Genomic DNA, 19,424 nt, shown 5'->3' with positions numbered 1-19,424 from the left:
ACCAGCAGGAGTGAAGCATGCCTGGACTGGACCAGAAGTGGACCCAAAGGCTTGGATTAGGTACAAGTACTATTGTGAGAGGATACAGGCCAGTGATGGTACAGGAGAAAAGCTGGGACCACTTAAAATAAGTTACTCTAAGTAGGCTACTGGCAGATATATACAAGAGAAGGTCCCTGGGCTACACAAACTGGAGATACTGTACAAGTACTTTGATTGCTGTGGTAAAGATTGATTGTAACCTGTTACCAAATGTTCAGTAAATTTCTAATTTCTTTTTTACCACGTTCCCTGCTCCTGCTTTGCCATGCACTGAACATCTCAACCACCATCATCCACTAATAAGTCTTTACCATAGCAGATGTGAGTCAGAATATTTAGCCACCGTGAACCTAAGCTGCCATCCTCAACTCCCGCTGGCTACAATTTTTGGTGTCACGAACAAGATCAAACCCTCTGTGCCTTAAGTTTGCTTTCTTAGGAGATATTGTGCTATTATGAAGAATCCTGCACTCAGAGACTTTACCATAGAGACTGTTCATTACTCGATACTATTGCTTACTGCTTTGTCATTGCTCTGCACTGTCCATCAGGGGAACTTAAGCTTAAGAAACAAGCGAGGAGGAAAATTTTAACAGTACCCATAGGAAGTAACCACTGGGTGCAGCCATCTTGGGAAAGGTAGAACTTAGTATTGTTGCCAGCGCTATTGCAGTTTGGAGACTAAGCTTAACATTTTTCCAGCCTCTTACAGTTAATACCACTGTAGAAGGCAGCAGTCTATAGTTTATGTGGAAAATCTGTGAATATTGGTGAGTGCAGAGACCATTTATATATAAGTAAACATTGTGTGCGGAGTGTGTAGACAAGTAAAAATTAACTACTGCCGTGTCTGATACTAGTGATACAGAGCAGCCCTGTCACAGTGGATCCCCTGTTACAGCCACTGCTTCAGTCATACCTTTCACTACTCCCCATTACCACACTACAGTGGAGAATCCCACACTTTAAGAGACTTTAGAGATTAAATTATGGCCATATTTTACCTGTATCCTTTAGCAACTGAATAAAAGGTAGAAATCCTGATCGGCCAACTAGAGGATGCTGTTTTAGGGAAAGCTAAGTCCTGGCCCCAAGCCCAGAAAAAGGCGGTTGAACAGATCCTGGAGTGGCTGCAGTCTTTGTGAGACTACGCCTTATCTCTCCGGGCAGTAATCCAATTGCATCCCTGAGAAGTGGAGGGGGCAGATCAAGCCCTCTGAGAATGATCCATTGAGGGAGCTGCTACAGAAACTTTACATAGGCAGCTGAAGAGGTTATATAGCCATCATCCTGAAGTCTTCTTTCTGGACGTCAAAGAATTGGCTATCTAGGTCCTGGAGAAAGTTTTGGCCAGTAGCTGAGTAGCCTGAAAAGTCATCACCCAGTGGCACCGGAGAAGTCCAACTTCTGCCTCCTCTCTCTATGACAAAGAACGTCTCCACTGTTCAAGCTGGCCAGACTCCTACTTTGCCTTCATATGCCATCACTGAACTGCAAAAGGAAATGGCTGAATTAGATTGCAAACTAGCCAAGGTGTGCCAGAAGATAGAGTGCCTGAAAAATCATCCACAGTAGCCAATAGCTGCATTCATGGCAGAGAACCAACCCGCTAATAGCTCTATATATCACCCTTTTCAAGGGAGACGATCCACAGACCAGTTCGACAGACAAAGTAAGCCTATCTACAGATACTGTCACCAAAGTGTACATGTAGAAAACCAATGCTGGCAACTAAAAGAGTGCCCCCTGAGGCAGAGGACCTTCCCTCAGGTGAAAGAATTGTAGGTCCTGAAAACTCCAAGCTGTCCAAGAATGTCGGGCCTTGTCCAGAAGACGATGAAAAAGATGGCAGCATCAAAACGATGCAAATATTCAAAGTTTTATTCTCCCATAGCCAAAAGAAACACAACGTGTCGACCCACAATTAGGTCTTTGTCAAGTTTTTATATCCTAGGGTCTTGTCCAGAAGTCACCATCCATATTAACGGAGTCCCCTTCACTGCTCTACTGGACACAGGGTCACAGGTCCCTACAATAAGGAAGGCTGCCTTTGAGAGACATTGGGACCTCCACCTCCGAATACAGCCTCCAGATCAGTGGCTGAATGTAATAGCCATTACCAGCTCCCTGGTAGAGTACTGGGAGCCTGCTATTCTTGCAGGAAGAACTAAGCTCCCCCCATCAAGGAGTACTTGTCATGGATGCACAAGAGTGCGATGCGGCTTCTGTGGTTCTAGGGATGAATGTCCTCCGTAACAGTTATGACGAGATGTTGGAATTCCCTCCATAAATCCCTGTCTTCAACCTCCAAGATCAGCAGAGAGTTTTACAAAGGACTATCAAGGTGTTGTTAAAGCAGCAGCGATTCACTAACACCAGAAGACAGATTTGCTGTGCCTTTATCTGTGACATGAGACCAGTCATCTTACAACCTGGTACTGAAACCATGCTGTGGTGCTGAGCCTGACCAGGAATCCAAGGCCAAGATTAGCAAGCACTGGTAGAGCCTATGCACCTGCAAGAACATTCTCTGGTCATGGCCAAAAGAGCACAGCTACAGAAAAACAGCAGTATACCTTCAGTTAACCCATTGTAGTTTGATATGCAGTTAGGTGATGTGACTAAACCTTCCAAGCAAATCAAAGGAGTTCTTAAAGTTACCCAAGACTTCAAGCAAGCATCCAATGGACTTTGACAGACTCTGTGACGTATAGTATACCATCCCAACTAGCTCTCATTCCCTAATCAATGAGAGGTACTGACAAACTCAACCAACTATGTATCAGCCATTCAAAAAGATGCTCCAAAAGATGAAAGAAGCTGAAGTGATCAAGCAAAGCCATAGCCTTTGGGTTGAACTTCTGGTCCTAGTAAAAAAGAAAGATGGCAGCATCCGATTTTGTGTGGACTGTAGAAAGATCAACAACATCACTCATAAAGATGCCCATCAATTGCTATGCAATGATGAATTATGACAGCCTTAGGTTCAGCTGCTTACTTCTTCAGTTTGGATTTAAGCAGTGGGTACTTGCAGGTGCCCATGTCCAAAGCAGACAGAGAGAAGACGGTATTTACCACCCCAATGGACTTATTTGAGTTTGAATGTATGCCTTTTGGACTTTGCAATGCCACAGGAACCTTTCAAAGGCTCATGTAGTGCTTCTTAGGCCACAGGAACTTGGATACTGTCTTGTTATAGCAGGATTATGTAATCCTCTACTCCAAGTCCTATGAAAATCACCTACAACCCCTGGCTGAAGTTTTCCAGATTTGTATTCAACATGGCCTCAAACTCAAGCCTTCTAAATAAAACCTACTGCAAACTCAAGTGTGCTACTTAAAGACACATTGAAGGTGCTGAAGGAGTGATGCCTGACCAGAAAGACTACTGTAGTCAAGAATTGGCTTATACATAGAGTTCAGAAGTTTCTTGGGATTTGCACGATATTACAGGTGCTTTATACCCAATTTGGTCCAGATTGCTGAGCCATTATAGGAACTCATACGAGGTCACTAAAATTGGGAAGAGGAACATGAACTTGTCTTTCAACAACTTAAGGATAAACTGACTGTGTCACCCTTATAGGGCTTCCCTGATAACAGCAAGCATGTCCGTCTCTACACAGACACAAGCCTGAAGGGACTAGGAGCAGTTTTAAGCCAAGTGGAAGATGAGAAAAAATAGGTAATCACCTTTGCAAGCAGATTTCTCAAGAGATCAGAACACAATGATCAAAACTACAGTTCCTTTAAACTTCAGTCCCTCGCTCTTGTATGAAGTAAATTCAAGGACTGTCTGGCTTCCACCTTATTTCTAGTCTACAATGATAATGATCCTTCTTAATCATCTGAATACAGCTTGCCTAGGAGCTCTAGAACAGAGGTGGGCCTCAAGGCTTGCCAACTTCGACTTTGTGGTCAAATAACATGCTGGAAAGACCAATGAGAATGCAGGTGCCTTGACAACAGCAATAGATCCCCCACCATAAAAAGAGGTCTTGGAAGATGTTCTATGTTCATTTTCATCAAGAAAATGCAAAAATAATACCAACGCAGGGAAGGCTTCCACCTCATAGCCACAAGTAGTAAGTACAGGACCACTTTGGAGGAAGGACAGTTGATCCAGCTTCAAACTAAAAGCAGAATTATTGGGGAACTCCAAATGTTCTTAACCAGTGGAACAGTTCCTGGGAGACAAAGCAGATCTAGAGTTGAGTTGACAACTAGTCAAGACATTTCAGTGTCCAGAAGTTGGAAGCTACTATTCACCGCAGTTATTCATTGGATCGGTATGAGAGGGGACATAGAAAAGTGGTGTAAAAAATATTCCACCTGTAAAACTAGGCAAAAGGAACTGACCAGAAGCCTATACTTCATCCCGTTGGGAGTCAATGCCTGCTGGAAATTGTAGCCCTTGACCATCTCAAAGCGAAAGCCATCAGATCTGGCTATACCTAGTCTTGACCATCATTGATGACTATACTAAATTTGTAATAGCCATGCCCGTGAAAGATCTGACTGCCAAAACTATTGTTGCAGTGCTCTGAAATAATTTCTTTTTACCTTATGGCTGTCCAGAGAAGATTTTGACGGTTAGAGGTTCTGATTCGAGTCTCAACTCTTTAACCCCTTCATGATACGGCCCTTTTTTTTCCATTTTCGTTTTTTCCTCCCCCCTTTAAAAAAATCATAACTCCTTTATTTATTCATCGACGTCGCTGTATGAGGGCTTGTTTTTCACAGGATGAGTTGTAGTTTTTAATGGTGCTATTTAAAGTACCACATAATATACTGAAAAACTTTTTAAAAAGTGGAGTAAAAGAAAAAAAAAAAACGACTTTCCGCCATCTTTCAGTGCGTCTTGTTTTTACGGCGCACAAACTAAAACAAAAGCGACATGATAACGTTATTCTACGGGTCAGTACGATTGCTACGATACCAAACTTGTATAGTTTTTTTTTTACTGTACTATTTTTTTTTTTCAAAGACATTTAATTTTTTTCAATTATTTTCTGCGGTCATTTTGTGCGTGCAATAACCTTTTTATTTTTCTGTCAACGTGGTTTAGCAAGGGCTCATTTTTTGCGGGATGTCCTGTAGTTTCCGATAGTACCAATTGGGAATATGTACGACTTTTTAATCGCTTTTTATTGTGTTTTTTCTGGGAGACGGTGACTGAAAGTGCATTTCTGGCGTTCTTTTTTTTTTTTTTTCGGACCACGTTCACCGTGCAGGAAAAGTAATGCACTACTTTGATAGATCGGACTATTATGGATGCAGCGATACCAAATATGTATTCTTATTTTATTATTTAGGTTTTTTAATTATAGATATGGCAAAAGGAGGGTAATTTAAACTTTTTTTTTTTACATTTAAAAAAACTTTATTGATTTTTTATTTTACTTTACTTTAAAGTCCCCCTGGGGGACTACAACCAGCGATGCTTTGATCGCTCCTGCAGTATGACGTAATGCTATAGCATTACATCATACTGCCATTTGACAGGCAGTCTATCAAGCCACCCCTCGGGGATGGCTTGATAGGTAGTCTGCTAAGACAGCCCTGGGGCCTTTCTAAAGGCCCCCGGCTGCCATGACACCTGCACAGCTCCCCCAATCTCATTTGAAACACTGAACAACTGCTATTTAAACGCAAAGACAAGCGAACAAACTAATGACTATTTTTATGCAGGCTGAAACTCAGTGATAAACGACAAGTAAACAAATAGTGCATGGTGGCTTCGCAATTTACCCGTAATGATTAGCTTTGGCTCGTTTGAACAAATTTTGAGCAACGATTGTTGCATGTAAATGGGCCTTAACTTTAATTCTCAGAGACGACTTTAAACATTGACTGTATTAATAACTTACAAAACAGCCTGGTGCAGAACATTTGTTATGGACTGTGGGCCCCAAACTACACCCAGGGACCAAGAAGAAATAATAAAAAAGGCTGTATAACTAATGAGAAAAACTTTAATTTTTAATACATGCCTCATATGTTTGTGCTAAGGGCTTCCAAAAAGTATATTATTTTTGCTGTCACAAAATATTGTGTTTTTGGGCCATTCTAACAAATATTGTATTTCTGTGCCCTGGTGCCAGTGTAATTGCACTATTTTTAATTATTGAAATGTTTACAGTTGTGCCATAATTGATAAAAGTTGCACTGTTCTAACTTTCTATTTTATTTTCAGCCAGGGCGCCATCCAGTCAAAATCTCAGATCTCCCATCCTTAGGTCTGCTGATTTTCAATTTGTGTAAAATTGGCTCATGAGTGAGTATTTAGATATTTGTTTATGGAGAGAGTATTGAATGGGCTTCATAGCCTTAATTGAAACCCAGAGGTCTGCCCCGACTCATCCCCCTACAAAGCAACATGCAAGCTGCAGCAATCAGTCTACACTCCACAGCTGGGAATCATGACTAGATAAAAGTGGAATGCCTATTGCCACACTTTTGTTTGTGGACATCCAAATTGGCACCTGTCCCAAGGAACCTTTGCTGCTATCTGTGGGGAAGCCAAACACAGAGGACGGCTTGTGTTAAAAGAGGGGAGAGTTGTAGTGACAGCTTACTGGCACTACTGGATAATATTGACATGTCAGGGAGACTGTGCCACCATATACATTTTTATCTTACTGTATTAGATTTTTCTGTATCTCCAGTATCTCTGCCTGCCCTTAGCAAATGGGGAATCCCCAGCCATGGGTCAGACCCTCTGTGTTATCTGAGCCCTGATTGGCTGAGGGGAGGTTGATTTGGAAGGTGCTAGAAGCTTCTGGACGGGGAAGTAATATAAGACCCTGCACTTCCTGTTTGACTCAGATCAGATGAGATGAGTTCTCAGGTCAGATCACAGATCAGAGGAGAGAGAGTGTGGAACAGGAGCAGAGCAGAGGGAAATGTGATTTATCCATTACTACTCCGCTGATGCAGCGTCCGTCACCTGATAACTGCAGGATTATAGGCAGCCTTTGAGTGTGGAGACCAGCAGGAGTGAAGCATGTCTGAACTGGACCTAAAGTGGACTCCAAGGCTTGGATAGGGTACAACTGCTATTGTGAGGGAATACCGGCCAGTGATAGTACAGGAGAAAAGCTGGGACCACCAAAGTGGTCTGAGTAGGCCACTGGTATATATAGAAGAGAAGGTCCCTGGGCTTGTGTAGAGATACGCATAAGATTGACTGCAACCCGTTACCAAAATGTTCAGTAAGTTTCTAGTTTCTGTTTTCCTAAGTTTCCTGTTTTTGCTTGTTTGTCCTTCCCCTTAACGCCTCAACCATCATCATCTGCTAGTTCATTTTTGCCTTGTAGCAATGCGGGTGGGAGTTAGAATATTTAGCCACCATGAATCTAAGCTGCCATCCCCAACTCTCACTGGCTACACTTTCTTGATCTGTTCTTCACCCAACTCTGCCTCCGATTCCTCCAACACACTCTATTACCTTTGGCCCTTTTGCTAAAACTTACTATTCATAGAAATATACATTCCATTGACCCGGATCATCTTTAAAACCCCCAAAGACCTGCACCCTTTCCCATCTCCTCCCTCTTTTGCCCAATCCTGGCCACAGCCCACTATGACAATACAGTGAAGTGTACATTTGATTGTGTTGCACCCCCACCGTCTTGTCTGTACCTATTTTGGAGTGATGCGAACCAATAGAACCCGGTTTTGTATTGAGCTTTGCTAAAAGTCTGATTTGCTATGAATCTGAACCGAGCAAAGTTTTACCTAAAACAGGGTTCTACTGGTTCAGATCACTCAACACTAGTCACGAACACTGATGTATAACACTGCCTTTGAGCCATAAAAGCCCTGTATAAAACACTCTCAGAGCAGCTCTTGGACGGTGGTATACACCAGTTTTAGGGGTTTTGATGGACTTCCGGTTTGGTTTATACTAATTCAACATAGTGACTCATATTGTACATAGTATATTTCCCAGCATGCAAATCTCCGTAGGACAAACCTCTGTGTGACACTTACCCAGTTAGTGCCTTGCTGGAAGAATGGTTTCCAAGTATCAGGACGGTCACCATACAACAGGATATACCTGGTAACCCAGTCATAATACGTGTTGTGTGTTCCCTGAGTGGCAATTCCCATTACTTTATATTTCCTCTTCAGGTCTATTTGAAGCCATGGATTTTTATCCCCAGGGGCAGGAGACCAGCCACTGCTGCCTGCAAATCCACAGCACAGGAAAACAGGGTTACCAATGTATCAGCCAAAGGTATTAAATAAATTGTTAAAGCATCATGATGATCTCAATTCAGGTCCATATCTCCAGGGTTTGGATTATGTAATATATAGACCATGGCCACTTTATTAGAGACCCACGCCTAGTAGTGGGTTGAATTTCCATTGGCCTTCAGAAATGCAGCAATTCATTGTGGCATAGATTCCATTAGGTGGTGAAATCATCCTTCAGAATATTGGCCCATGTGGACACAAAGCTTTTTGCAGCTGTTGCAAAGTAAATGGAAGTACTGACATGGATTGAACAGCTGACAGGAAGGGTTCATCGATTCATGCTGCTTGTGCCAAATTCTGACCCTCCCATCAGTACAGTGCAATAGAAATCTGGCTTCATCCGAACAAGAGATGTTTTTTTTTTACTGCTCATTGATCCAATTTTTGCACTCTTACCAGCTGGTGTTTCACCTTCCTGTTTCTCTTACATAGCAATGTCACTGGAATTAGCCATTTGCTGTTATAGCCTATCTGCATCTGTGATCGCACACGCTAGTTGGAGCGCCAGTATTGTATTTGGCTGAAATTTGTTTGACTGTGCACCACCTGTTTGTCAGATCAATTCTTGACATCCTCCCATGACCCTCTGCCTGTAGTGCTAAATGCAACATTTTCTGTCTTGAGAGTTAGGAAACTCTGTTTTCAAGGTCTGTCATTTTGGTAGAATGTGATTGTAGATCCTGTTGTAAATGCAACAAGGTTGACTGAATTGTAGTTAAACGTCTTCTGGATGTCCAGAGCAATTTGCTTTGCAACCTCTATCTCTAGACATCCACCTTGAGATCTAGGTCATCCACGGTACAGGAATCTTGGGAAGTCATATCTGAAGACAAAGCGGTGAAAAAAATATCCTGAGATAGATAGTTACCGTGTTTCCCCAAAAATAAGACAGTGTCTTATATTAATTTTTGTTCAAAAAGGTTTAACTTTTTTACATGTATAGCTGCCTAGATACTATTTAAATTGACTTTTTAAATTAACTGTTAGCAGGGCTTAATTTTGGAGTAGGGCTTCTATTTCAAGCATCCTCAAAAAGCCTGAAAAATCATTTTGCATCCTCAAAAATGCTGGAAAATCATGCTAGGTCTTATTTTCAGGGTATGTCTTATTTACAGTGAAACAGGGTAGCAGTCAGCTGTGTTATAGTGAAAATTTAGTTCAATTTTCTGCACACTGCATAGACAGAGCGTTCCATTAAGCATCAGCATCTGAAGTTACTGCTACTCATATGACAATTCATTGGTTGGCCCCACGAATCTGTTGATGCCCCTCTAAGGAACTCCCCTGTTATGCAGATGAAAGTTCTGAAAATAGGGGTTGTTGTTACAGAGGCTTCTCTATAATTGTGGATATGTACTTGAAGAAGGGGGGGGAAGAGCCGGGACCCGCTCTATCTACTGCAGACCATCTGATCACTGGAAACAGGGAGCAGAGATATACCGGTACCCACACAGACAGGTTACCTTGTGTGGCAATAGAGATTCCCTGGTCTGGCAGTGCTGGTTTACTATTTGTTCACTCCTCCTGGCTCTCCTCTGTCACTTTCACATAGGGTGATGGTCCAGCGAGGGTGAAGACTAGCTGCCGTGCCAAACAGGGTGCATGCAATGTTCTCAAGATTGTGCCAGCTGTATAGCGCTGCCAGAAGCCAAAAGAATCTACTGGCTTCCCGATCCATGAGCAGCTGCTAGTGCAGGATGGATCCACCATGGCGATCTGCTTTCTGATGCTGTGGTTTGGGTATCTGCCAGGTACGGTGTCGGTACTTAGAGGTATGGTGAACACGAGCCCCCTCTTTGGCATCCTTACATCCCTGTGCCAGAACCAAAAGTGCCTCCTTTGACCCTTTTCATGCTTATGTCCACAGGATGCCCTTCTGCTAGATGATTTTCCTTGATCCCACCACTCTCCGTATACTTCTGACACGATTTCTCTAGAAAAAAACCAACAAGGTCGGCAGTTTTAGAAATCCTGTCCCAGGCAACTGTAGCAATGATGAAAGTGATCCACGGAAAACTTGTTACGTGACTTTATGCCGCACTCCGGGGTCAGGGATCTCATTTCCATACAGGGAAGCTGCAATCATAAAAAGGACCGGGGTCTGTAATAAAGTGGCCATTCAGTGTACAGTATAATGATATTACGGACAGCCTATATCTGGTCTTTGCATCTTCATCCTGCGTCAAAGTTTCATGCAACATTTCCTTTTATCCTTAGGCAGCCCAGGATATCGTTACTTACCGTAAAGCCGTGCAAAGTTAGCTGCATAAAAAATAGAGTATCTGGAAGAAGCCTCAAATGATGTAAAGTACAAGGGGGAGACCAGATCATTGTAGCACCATTCTGAAATAAAAAAAAATAGTGTTTACAAGGATACCCAGAAAGTAAGGGCCGCCTCAGGCACAGGCTCCCAGGAAATGCAGTCATAGGAGGAACAACTATATAAATTTATAAACCATAGCACAGCTGCTCCCATTTGTACTTCTATTTCAACATGGCCATCATTGGTGAAGATGTACCACCATGCTTAGTATAGGCTCATAAATGTTACACACAAAATATTTAGTAGCATTTTAAATTTTGCTATGGGAGTTCTGCTACCGGTATTTAGTAGATTAGCCAATCATTTATGAAATATGCTTCATATGTAATGAGAAACATTACATGTTTAATTTATCAGCCTGACGAAGGGGGTGAGATATCGCCGAAAGCTTGCTGTAACATCATGTATTTTTGTTAACCATTAAAAAGGTATCATATCTATAAGATGACTTGGTTTCTCTTACTGAGAACAATCACACATGAGAAACATTGAGCACTGTTGAAGTGTAAGATATAGGAGAACAAAAAGAAAAAAGTTTGGTGCCGTGTTAGCCAGTAGAGCAAAATGTGATTGTTCTCAGTGAGAGAAACCAAGTAATCTTGTAGATATGATACCTTTTAACGGCTAAGAAAAAAACATGAGGTTATAGTGAGCTTTTGAACCTACTTAAAGTTCTTTCTCAGGCTTAATGGAATAGATCCAAAAAGGCATTTTTTGTTATTCAATAAAAACTACTATGTATACACGATTACTTGATTTTGTGTGCTGAGAACAATTACATCACAATTAATGGCCAAGAAGCATCCATTATGGTTTGGAAGATTGATTTGTCATGTTGGAAAAATCTACAGATTAAAGGTGCAATGTGCCTGTACATGTTCCTATAGCTATGGTACAATGTGCCCTCCTTGTACGTGTTCCTATAGCTATGGTATAATGTGTTCTCCTTGTACATGTTCCTATAGATATGGTACAATGTGCCCTCCTTGTATGTGTTCCTATAGATATGGTACAATGTGCCCTCCTTGTATGTGTTCCTATAGATATGGTACAATGTGCCCTCCTTGTACGTGTTCCTATAGCTATGGTACAATGTGCCCTCCTTGTACGTGTTCCTATAGATATGGTACAATGTGTCCTCCTTGTACGTGTTCCTACAGCTATGGTACAATGTGTCCTCCTTGTACGTGTTCCTATAGATATGGTACAATGTGCCCTCCTTGTAAGTGTTCCTATAGATATGGTACAATGTGCCCTCCTTGTACGTGTTCCTATAGCTATGGTACAATGTGCCCTCCTTGTAAGTGTTCCTATAGATATGGTACAATGTGCCCTCCTTGTACGTGTTCCTATAGCTATGGTACAATGTGTCCTCCTTGTACGTGTTCCTATAGATATGGTACAATGTGCCCTCCTTGTACATGTTCCTATAGATATGGTACAATGTGCCCTCCTTGTACATGTTCCTATAGATATGGTACAATGTGTCCTCCTTGTACATGTTCCTATAGCTATGGTACAATGTGTCCTCCTTGTACATGTTCCTATAGCTATAGTACAATGTGCCCTCCTTGTACGTGTTCCTATAGATATGGTACAATGTGTCCTCCTTGGACATGTTCCTATAGGTATGGTACAATGTGCTCTCCTTGTACGTGTTCCTATAGCTATGGTACAATGTGCTCTCCTTGTACGTGTTCCTATAGCTATGGTACAATGTGTCCTCCTTGTACATGTTCCTATAGATATGGTACAATGTGCCCTCCTTGTACGTGTTCCTATAGATATGGTACAATGTGCCCTCCTTGTACGTGTTCCTATAGCTATAGTACAATGTGTTCTCCTTGTACATGTTCCTATAGATATGGTACAATGTGTTCTCCTTGTACGTGTTCCTATAGATATGGTACAATGTGTCCTCCTTGTACATGTTCCTATAGATATGGTACAATTTGCTCTCCTTGTACATGTTCCTATAGATATGGTACAATGTGCTCTCCTTGTTCATGTTCCTATAGATATGGTATAATGTGCCCTCCTTGTACATGTTCCTATAGATATGGTACAATGTGCCCTCCTTGTACGTGTTCCTATAGATATGGTACAATGTGCTCTCCTTGCTCATGTTCCTATAGATATGGTATAATGTGCCCTCCTTGTACATGTTCCTATAGATATGGTACAATGTCTGCTCTCCTTGTACATGTTCCTATAGATATGGTACAATGTGCCCTCCTTGTACGTGTTCCTATAGATATGGTACAATGTGTCCTCCTTGTACGTGTTCCTATAGATATGGTACAATGTGCGCTCCTTGTACATGTTCCTATAGATATGGTACAATGTGCTCTCCTTGTACATGTTCCTATAGATATGGTACAATGTGCCCTCCTTGTACATGTTCCTATAGATATGGTACAATGTGTGCTCCTTGTACATGTTCCTATAGATATGGTACAATGTGTGCTCCTTGTACATGTTCCTATAGATATGGTACAATGTGCTCTCCTTGTACATGTTCCTATAGATATGGTACAATGTGTTCTCCTTGTACATGTTCCTATAGCTATGGTACAATGTGCGCTCCTTGTACATGTTCCTATAGCTATGGTACAATGTGCCCTCCTTGTACATATTCCTATAGATTCAATTGATGGCTGTGATTGGTTCATTGAGCGCTGGCTCTGATTGGTTCTCGAGTGCCTCGGGTCAGGTAATCACAGCCAGTGCTTCCTGGGGGCGGGGATGTGAACCCCCTGACCAAGGAAGTGCTGTGAGAAAACTACAAGCAAGTGTCGGGACCTGCAGAGAAGACGTGGAGGAGTGATGTATTTGGGCTTTTTTGTTTTTCTGTGCAGCTAGGGCTTTTACAGTAGCATTTCCTACTGTAAAAGTTGCATTACATCGGACAAACATGCAGTTTTCGTGTAATGCCACAGAAACGAAGGCTCCATAAGGAAACTTGGGCTACAAAACATCGCAAATCGCGGCAATATTTAGCAACCCACTATTTTTTTTCTCTCCCAATGTCGCAGGCTACAAAGCATTGCTAATGTTAAAGGAATCCATTGGAAGGCATGGGCTTCACATACATGCGATTTGTAGAGCTGTCCTATTGCAAGAAAATCACGCAATTTTGTCACCCCTGTGAAACTGGTCTGATGCCCCTGCATAGGATTCCATCACTTCGTGGCAAACGAAGAGCGGCTTCCCACGGACGTATTTCCGCCATGCATTGCTTGTGCAGAACTATCATACGATGTATGCAGAGAATAGAACGAATTGATGTCAATGAGTCCGTTCTCAATAAGAAATGTATTTTGTGCGTGCACCAAAAAAACAAGAAATCGTGCCTGCTCTATTTTTGCGCACCAAAGGACCCCATAGAAAGGGATACGTGAAACACGGCGCAAAACCACAGGGTAGAGAACACATCTGGACCGCACTAGGCTAAATAGTCTATTAAATCAGAGTGGGATGGGTGGGCATCGCACGCATATGAACATGCCCTGTGTGCACAAAAAAGAACAGTACGAAGCTCCTATATGTGGGCAAATCAACCTCAATCACTGCACACATATGTTGCGCTGAGGCGTGCGTATTTGTGCATACGCTCAACTGAAGCTGCCCTAATATGATATGGCTAACGAGTTCCAGATATGTTCTTTTTCCTGCATCTCCTTGCATATTGACTTCTATGGGGACCTTTGCTGCGAAAATATGCAAAATATAGAGCATGTTCTAGGTTTTTTTTATTAGTGACCAAAATGCTCAATAAAAATACGTAAATCTGAACAAATCCATTGAAATCAATTCGTTCTATTTCCTGCATATTCTGCGTGCAAATATTGCGCATGCAAATACACCCGTGTGAAGCCTGCCTGACCATTGAATCGTGTGACCGTCTATCACATTTCCTTGGCTTGCTTGTCATAAAGCCGAGGCTGGGCAGACAATGTCTTCACCTCTAATCTGGACCAAAAAAAGCCACCAGGATGTGGGAGGGTGTACATTCATTGTGTGCAAAATGTATCAATAGTGAAAGCCGCTCAGATGGCGCCACCAGCAATAACAGATGTTGTGGAGCTGGCGGAATGGCTCTAATAATTGGAGTTATGCATTATCCCAGTTAATCCGTATCCAAGAGCTCCCCCACTGACATCTGTCCGCTTCCTCCTCTGTCCCCAGTCCTCACTAAGTGACAGATGGATATGAATTATTCCTCTCGCCTGCTTTCCAGGTTTATACCACATCCGCACATTGCGAGACGGCAGCCCACATAGGACTCCGGCGACACGTCATACCGGAGCGGCGCAACGCTGCTGCTTCTCTTCTAGTTACCAATGATCATACGTTGCTGAAAGGTGAAGCGCCGAGCAGAGAAGCCAAAGCGCCAAACTGAAGGCTCGTCTCATCATAGGCACACAGATTACGTCCCCCTGGTCCATCTAGTCCGCCCTTACATTATTTCCTTGTTATTTCTCTATTAGGACAGACCTATGCTTATCCCAGGCAACTCGATTCATTCATGATTGGTTGATTTTCCAATTATATCTGCTGGAAGTTGGTTCGAAGCATCTACTACTCTTTCAGTAGAAAAAGATTTGCTTCTGATTTTTCCCCAACTAATCTCAGAGTGCGTCCCCTTGTTCTAGTGTTTAACTTCCTAATAAATACACGTCCCTCCTGAACGTTATTTATACCTTAAACATATTTAAAGGGGTATTCTGGGCACAGACTAAGATATTTAAATCAAATGTACATCATCAAAATAAATTGTTTTGTAATAAGTTTACTGCATCCGGTCTAGCTTCTTTTTTTGCTTTTTATCTAGGTCATGTGACTCACCTAAAAAAATATCTTCACTTCCTCCTACACCATCTTGTCCAGATTTTGCTACTTCCTCCCCGTCTATAGCCCCTTACCATCCTGTGAGCAGTGCATGATGGGAGGACAGGAGCGGAAGCATTGTGCTGTATCGATCATGTGCAATTCAAAGTGCCGCAAGGTTTTGTCTGTCTGCTTCAGTTGGTTTTTTGTCTTCGGCTCTGAGTGAGAGGGGGGTTGGGGCTAGTAAATTGGACCTGTGGGCAGAGCTACAGCGCTGATTGGCCGACAAGCTCTATAAATTCTGGGAGTTGTGGGTAACAGTGTTGCTGAGTTTACTGCATAAGTGATACATATAACTACACTGGCAGGTCAACAGTTGCACAGGATAAAGACGATCCTGATTGGCAGATAAAATTTACCGCAACTTAGCTATACCTTCTAGAGTTCAGCACTTTCAGAATTTCCATTTTGCGCTTGGAAAGCCCCTTTGAACGTTTCACTGCCCTCATCCCATAAAAAATATATTTTGAGATATATATATATATATGTGTGTGTGTTTCCATCATGTCTCCCCTCTCCGTTCTCTCCTCCTGTAACATATATAAAGGTTTCCATCATGTCTCCCCTCTCCCTTCTCTCCTCCTGTAACATATATAAAGGTTTCCATCATGTTCTCCTCTCTCTTCTCTCCTCCTGTAACATATATAAAGGTTTCCATCCTGTCCTCCTCTCCCTTCTCTCCTCCTGTAAGATATATAACGGTTTCCATTATGTCCCCCTCTCCCTTCTCTCCTCCTGTAACATATATAAAGGTTTCCATCATGTCCTCACTCTCCCTTCTCTCCTCCTGTAACATATATAAGGGTTTCCATCATGTCCTCCTCTCCCTTCTCTCCTCCTGTAAGATATATAACGGTTTCCATCATGTCCTCCTCTCCGTTCTCTCCTCCTGTAACATATATAAAGGTTTCCATCATGTCCCCCTCTCCCTTCTCTCCTCCTGTAACATATATAAAGGTTTCCATCATGTCCCCCTCTCCCTTCTCTCCTCCTGTAACATATATAAAAGGTTTCCATCATGTCCCCCTCTCCCTTCTCTCCTCCTGTAACATATATAAAGGTTTCCATCATGTCTCTTCTTTCCCTTCTCTCCTCCTGTAACATATATAAAGGTTTCCATCATATCTCTCCTCTCCCTTCGCTCCTCCTGTAACATATATGTAGGTTTTCATCATGTCCCCCTCTCCCTTCTCTCCATCTGTAACATATATAAAGGTTTCCATCATGTTCCCCTCTCCCTTCTCTCCTCCTGTAACATACATGAAGGTTTTCATCATGTCCCTCCTCTCCCTTCTCTCCTCCTGTAACATATATAAAGGTTTCCATCATGTCCTCCTCTCCCTTCTCTCCTCCTGTAACATATATAAAGGTTTCCATCATGTCCCTCTCTCACTTCTCTCCTCCTGTAACATATATAATGGTTTCCATCATGTCCTCTCTCTTCCTTCTCTCCTCCTGTAACATATATAAAGGTTTCCATCATGTCCCTCTCTCACTTCTCTCCTCCTGTAACATATATAATGGTTTCCATCATGTCCTCTCTCTTCCTTCTCTCCTCCTGTAACATATATAAAGGTTTCCATCATGTCTCTCCTCTCCCTTCTCTCCTCCTGTAACATATATATAGGTTTTCATCATGTCCCCCTCTCCCTTCTCTTCTCCTGTAACATATATAAAGGCTTCCATCATGTCCCTCCTCTCCCTTCTCTCCTCTGTAACATATATAAAGGTTTCCATCATGTCCCGCACTCCCTTCTCTCCTCCTGTAACATATATATATAGGTTTCCATTATGTCCTTTCCCTCCCTTTCTTCTTCTGTAACATATATAAAGGTTTCCATCATGTCCTTTCCCTCCCTTTCTTCTTCTGTAACATATATAAAGGTTTCCATCATGTACCCCTCTCCCTTCTCTCCTCCTGTAACATATATATAGGTTTTCATCATGTCCCGCACTCCCTTCTCTCCTCCTGTAACATATATAATGGTTTTCATCATGTCGCCCCTCTCCCTTCTCTCCTCCTATAGCATATATGAAAGGTTTCCATCATGTCCCTCATCTCCCTTCTCTCCTCCTGTAACATATATAAAGGTTTCCATCATGTCCCTCATCTCCCTTCTCTCCTCCTGTAACATATGTAAAGGTTTCCATCATGTCCGCCCTCCCTTCTTTCCTCCTGTAACATATATAAAGGTCTCCATCATGTCCCCCTCTCCCTTCTCTCCTCCTGTAACATATATATAGGTTTTCATCATGTCTCGCACTCCCTTCTCTCCTCCTCTAACATATATAAAGGTTTCCATCATGCCCCTCCTCTCCCTTCTCTCCTCCTGTAACATTTATAAAGGTTTCCATCATGTCCCTCCTCTCCCTTCTCTCCTTCTGTAACATATATAAAGGTTTCCATCATGTCCCCCTCTCCCTTCTCTCCTCCTGTAACATATATAAAGGTTTCCATCATGTCCCTCCTCTCCCTTCTCTCCTCCTATAATATATATAAAGGTTTTCATCATGTCCCTCTTCTCCCTTCTCTTCTCCTTTCCTAATAAGTTTTGTTCTTGATAACTTCCACCATTTCTGAAGCTGATTTTTGGACTCGTTCTACTAAATCAATGTCTTTCTGCACATGAGGTCTCCAGAAGTAAACACAGTATACAAGATGTGGTCTCACCAGAGTTCTACGCAATCTCCCTCTTTCTGCTGGTTTTATCTCTAGCTTTGCAGTCGAGTATCCTACTTGCTTTTTTTGCTGCACTGTTGACTCATTTTGAGGGTGTCAGAAATCAGAACCCCTAAATCCTTCTCCTTTGAAGTCCTGGATAATACAGAAAACCCAACATGATACTCATTCCAAGGATTTTCCCCCTTCCACTAGTACATTTTACATTTGGAAACAATAACCTGCATTTCCTGTTTTTTGACCATTTGTTCAGTAAGGCTAAATCTTTCTCTATCAGGTCACCACTAGGAGTATCAACCCTATTGCACATTTGTCATCGGCTAAACAGACAGACCTATCAAACCTTCTCGTGTCGTCACTTACGAACATAATAAAAAGAGTAGGACCCAGAACAGACCCTTGTGGTCACCACTTGTAACTCGTCCCTCTTCAGAATACACTCCGTTAACACCACTCGGATATCTTTTAACCAATTCTGAATCCACTGGACTATCAAAGGATTATGTTCAATAAATTATCTATAAGATCTTTATGTGGAACTGTATTAAACGCTTTACTGTTATCCTGATAGATGATACCCACGTCATCAACTTCATCCACCACTTTTATGACATAGTGAGAGTTCAAACTAACTGGCCTGTAGTTCCCGGCTTCTTCTCTACTACCCTTATTATGAATTAGTACAACACTGGCCATTCTCCAGTCATCTAAAACATCACCAGTTAGCAGGGACTGGTTAAACAAATCAGTTAGTAGGAGCAGCAATCACAGGTTGGAGCTGTTTAAGAACTCTGGGGTGGGCGCCATCTGAACCTATCACCTCATACGTCTTTGTATGTGGAAATTCACCTACAACATCAGCCTCCAAAAACACTAGATCTGAGCCATCGCAACTAGAATTAATACCAGATCCAAACATATTATCACACTGAAAACCACCTTCTGAAAATACTGAACAAAAGTAGCCATTCCGATGGTCAGCGACAGCCTTATCCGTTTGTCAGCGTTTTGATTCCCATTCTGAATGGATGCGTTTGTTTGTTTTTCTTAATGAAACTGATAGCAAAAGAGAATTAAAATGGAAACAAACAGAAACCAAGATAGTTTCTAGTTTCTATTTTTATAACACATTCCATAGATGGCTTCGTTAAAAAAAAACAAACTGCTTCTAATCAGTTTGTTTCCTTCCGTTTATATTTGTTATAGATCCATGTTGTATTCTTTGAC

The 19,424-nt window shown here is 42.1% G+C and overlaps 1 protein-coding gene across 1 annotated transcript in view; it reads right to left on the bottom strand.

Moving 5' to 3' along the window:
* The window catches only part of CNTNAP1 (contactin associated protein 1), a 102,421-nt gene that overhangs the window by 61,358 nt on the left and 21,639 nt on the right, over window positions 1–19,424 (bottom strand). The window contains exons 2-3 of the mRNA XM_066587989.1: window positions 10,546–10,647; window positions 8,038–8,234 (exon numbers count right to left, since the gene is read on the bottom strand). Of these exons, the coding sequence (XP_066444086.1) occupies window positions 8,038–8,234; window positions 10,546–10,647 (299 nt within the window). The remainder of the gene's footprint in view (window positions 1–8,037; window positions 8,235–10,545; window positions 10,648–19,424) is intronic.

Source organism: Eleutherodactylus coqui, chromosome 13 (genome assembly GCF_035609145.1).
Source record: "Eleutherodactylus coqui strain aEleCoq1 chromosome 13, aEleCoq1.hap1, whole genome shotgun sequence".
Classification (NCBI taxonomy): domain Eukaryota; kingdom Metazoa; phylum Chordata; class Amphibia; order Anura; family Eleutherodactylidae; genus Eleutherodactylus; species Eleutherodactylus coqui.
This window is presented reverse-complemented; position numbering and strand designations above follow the sequence as displayed.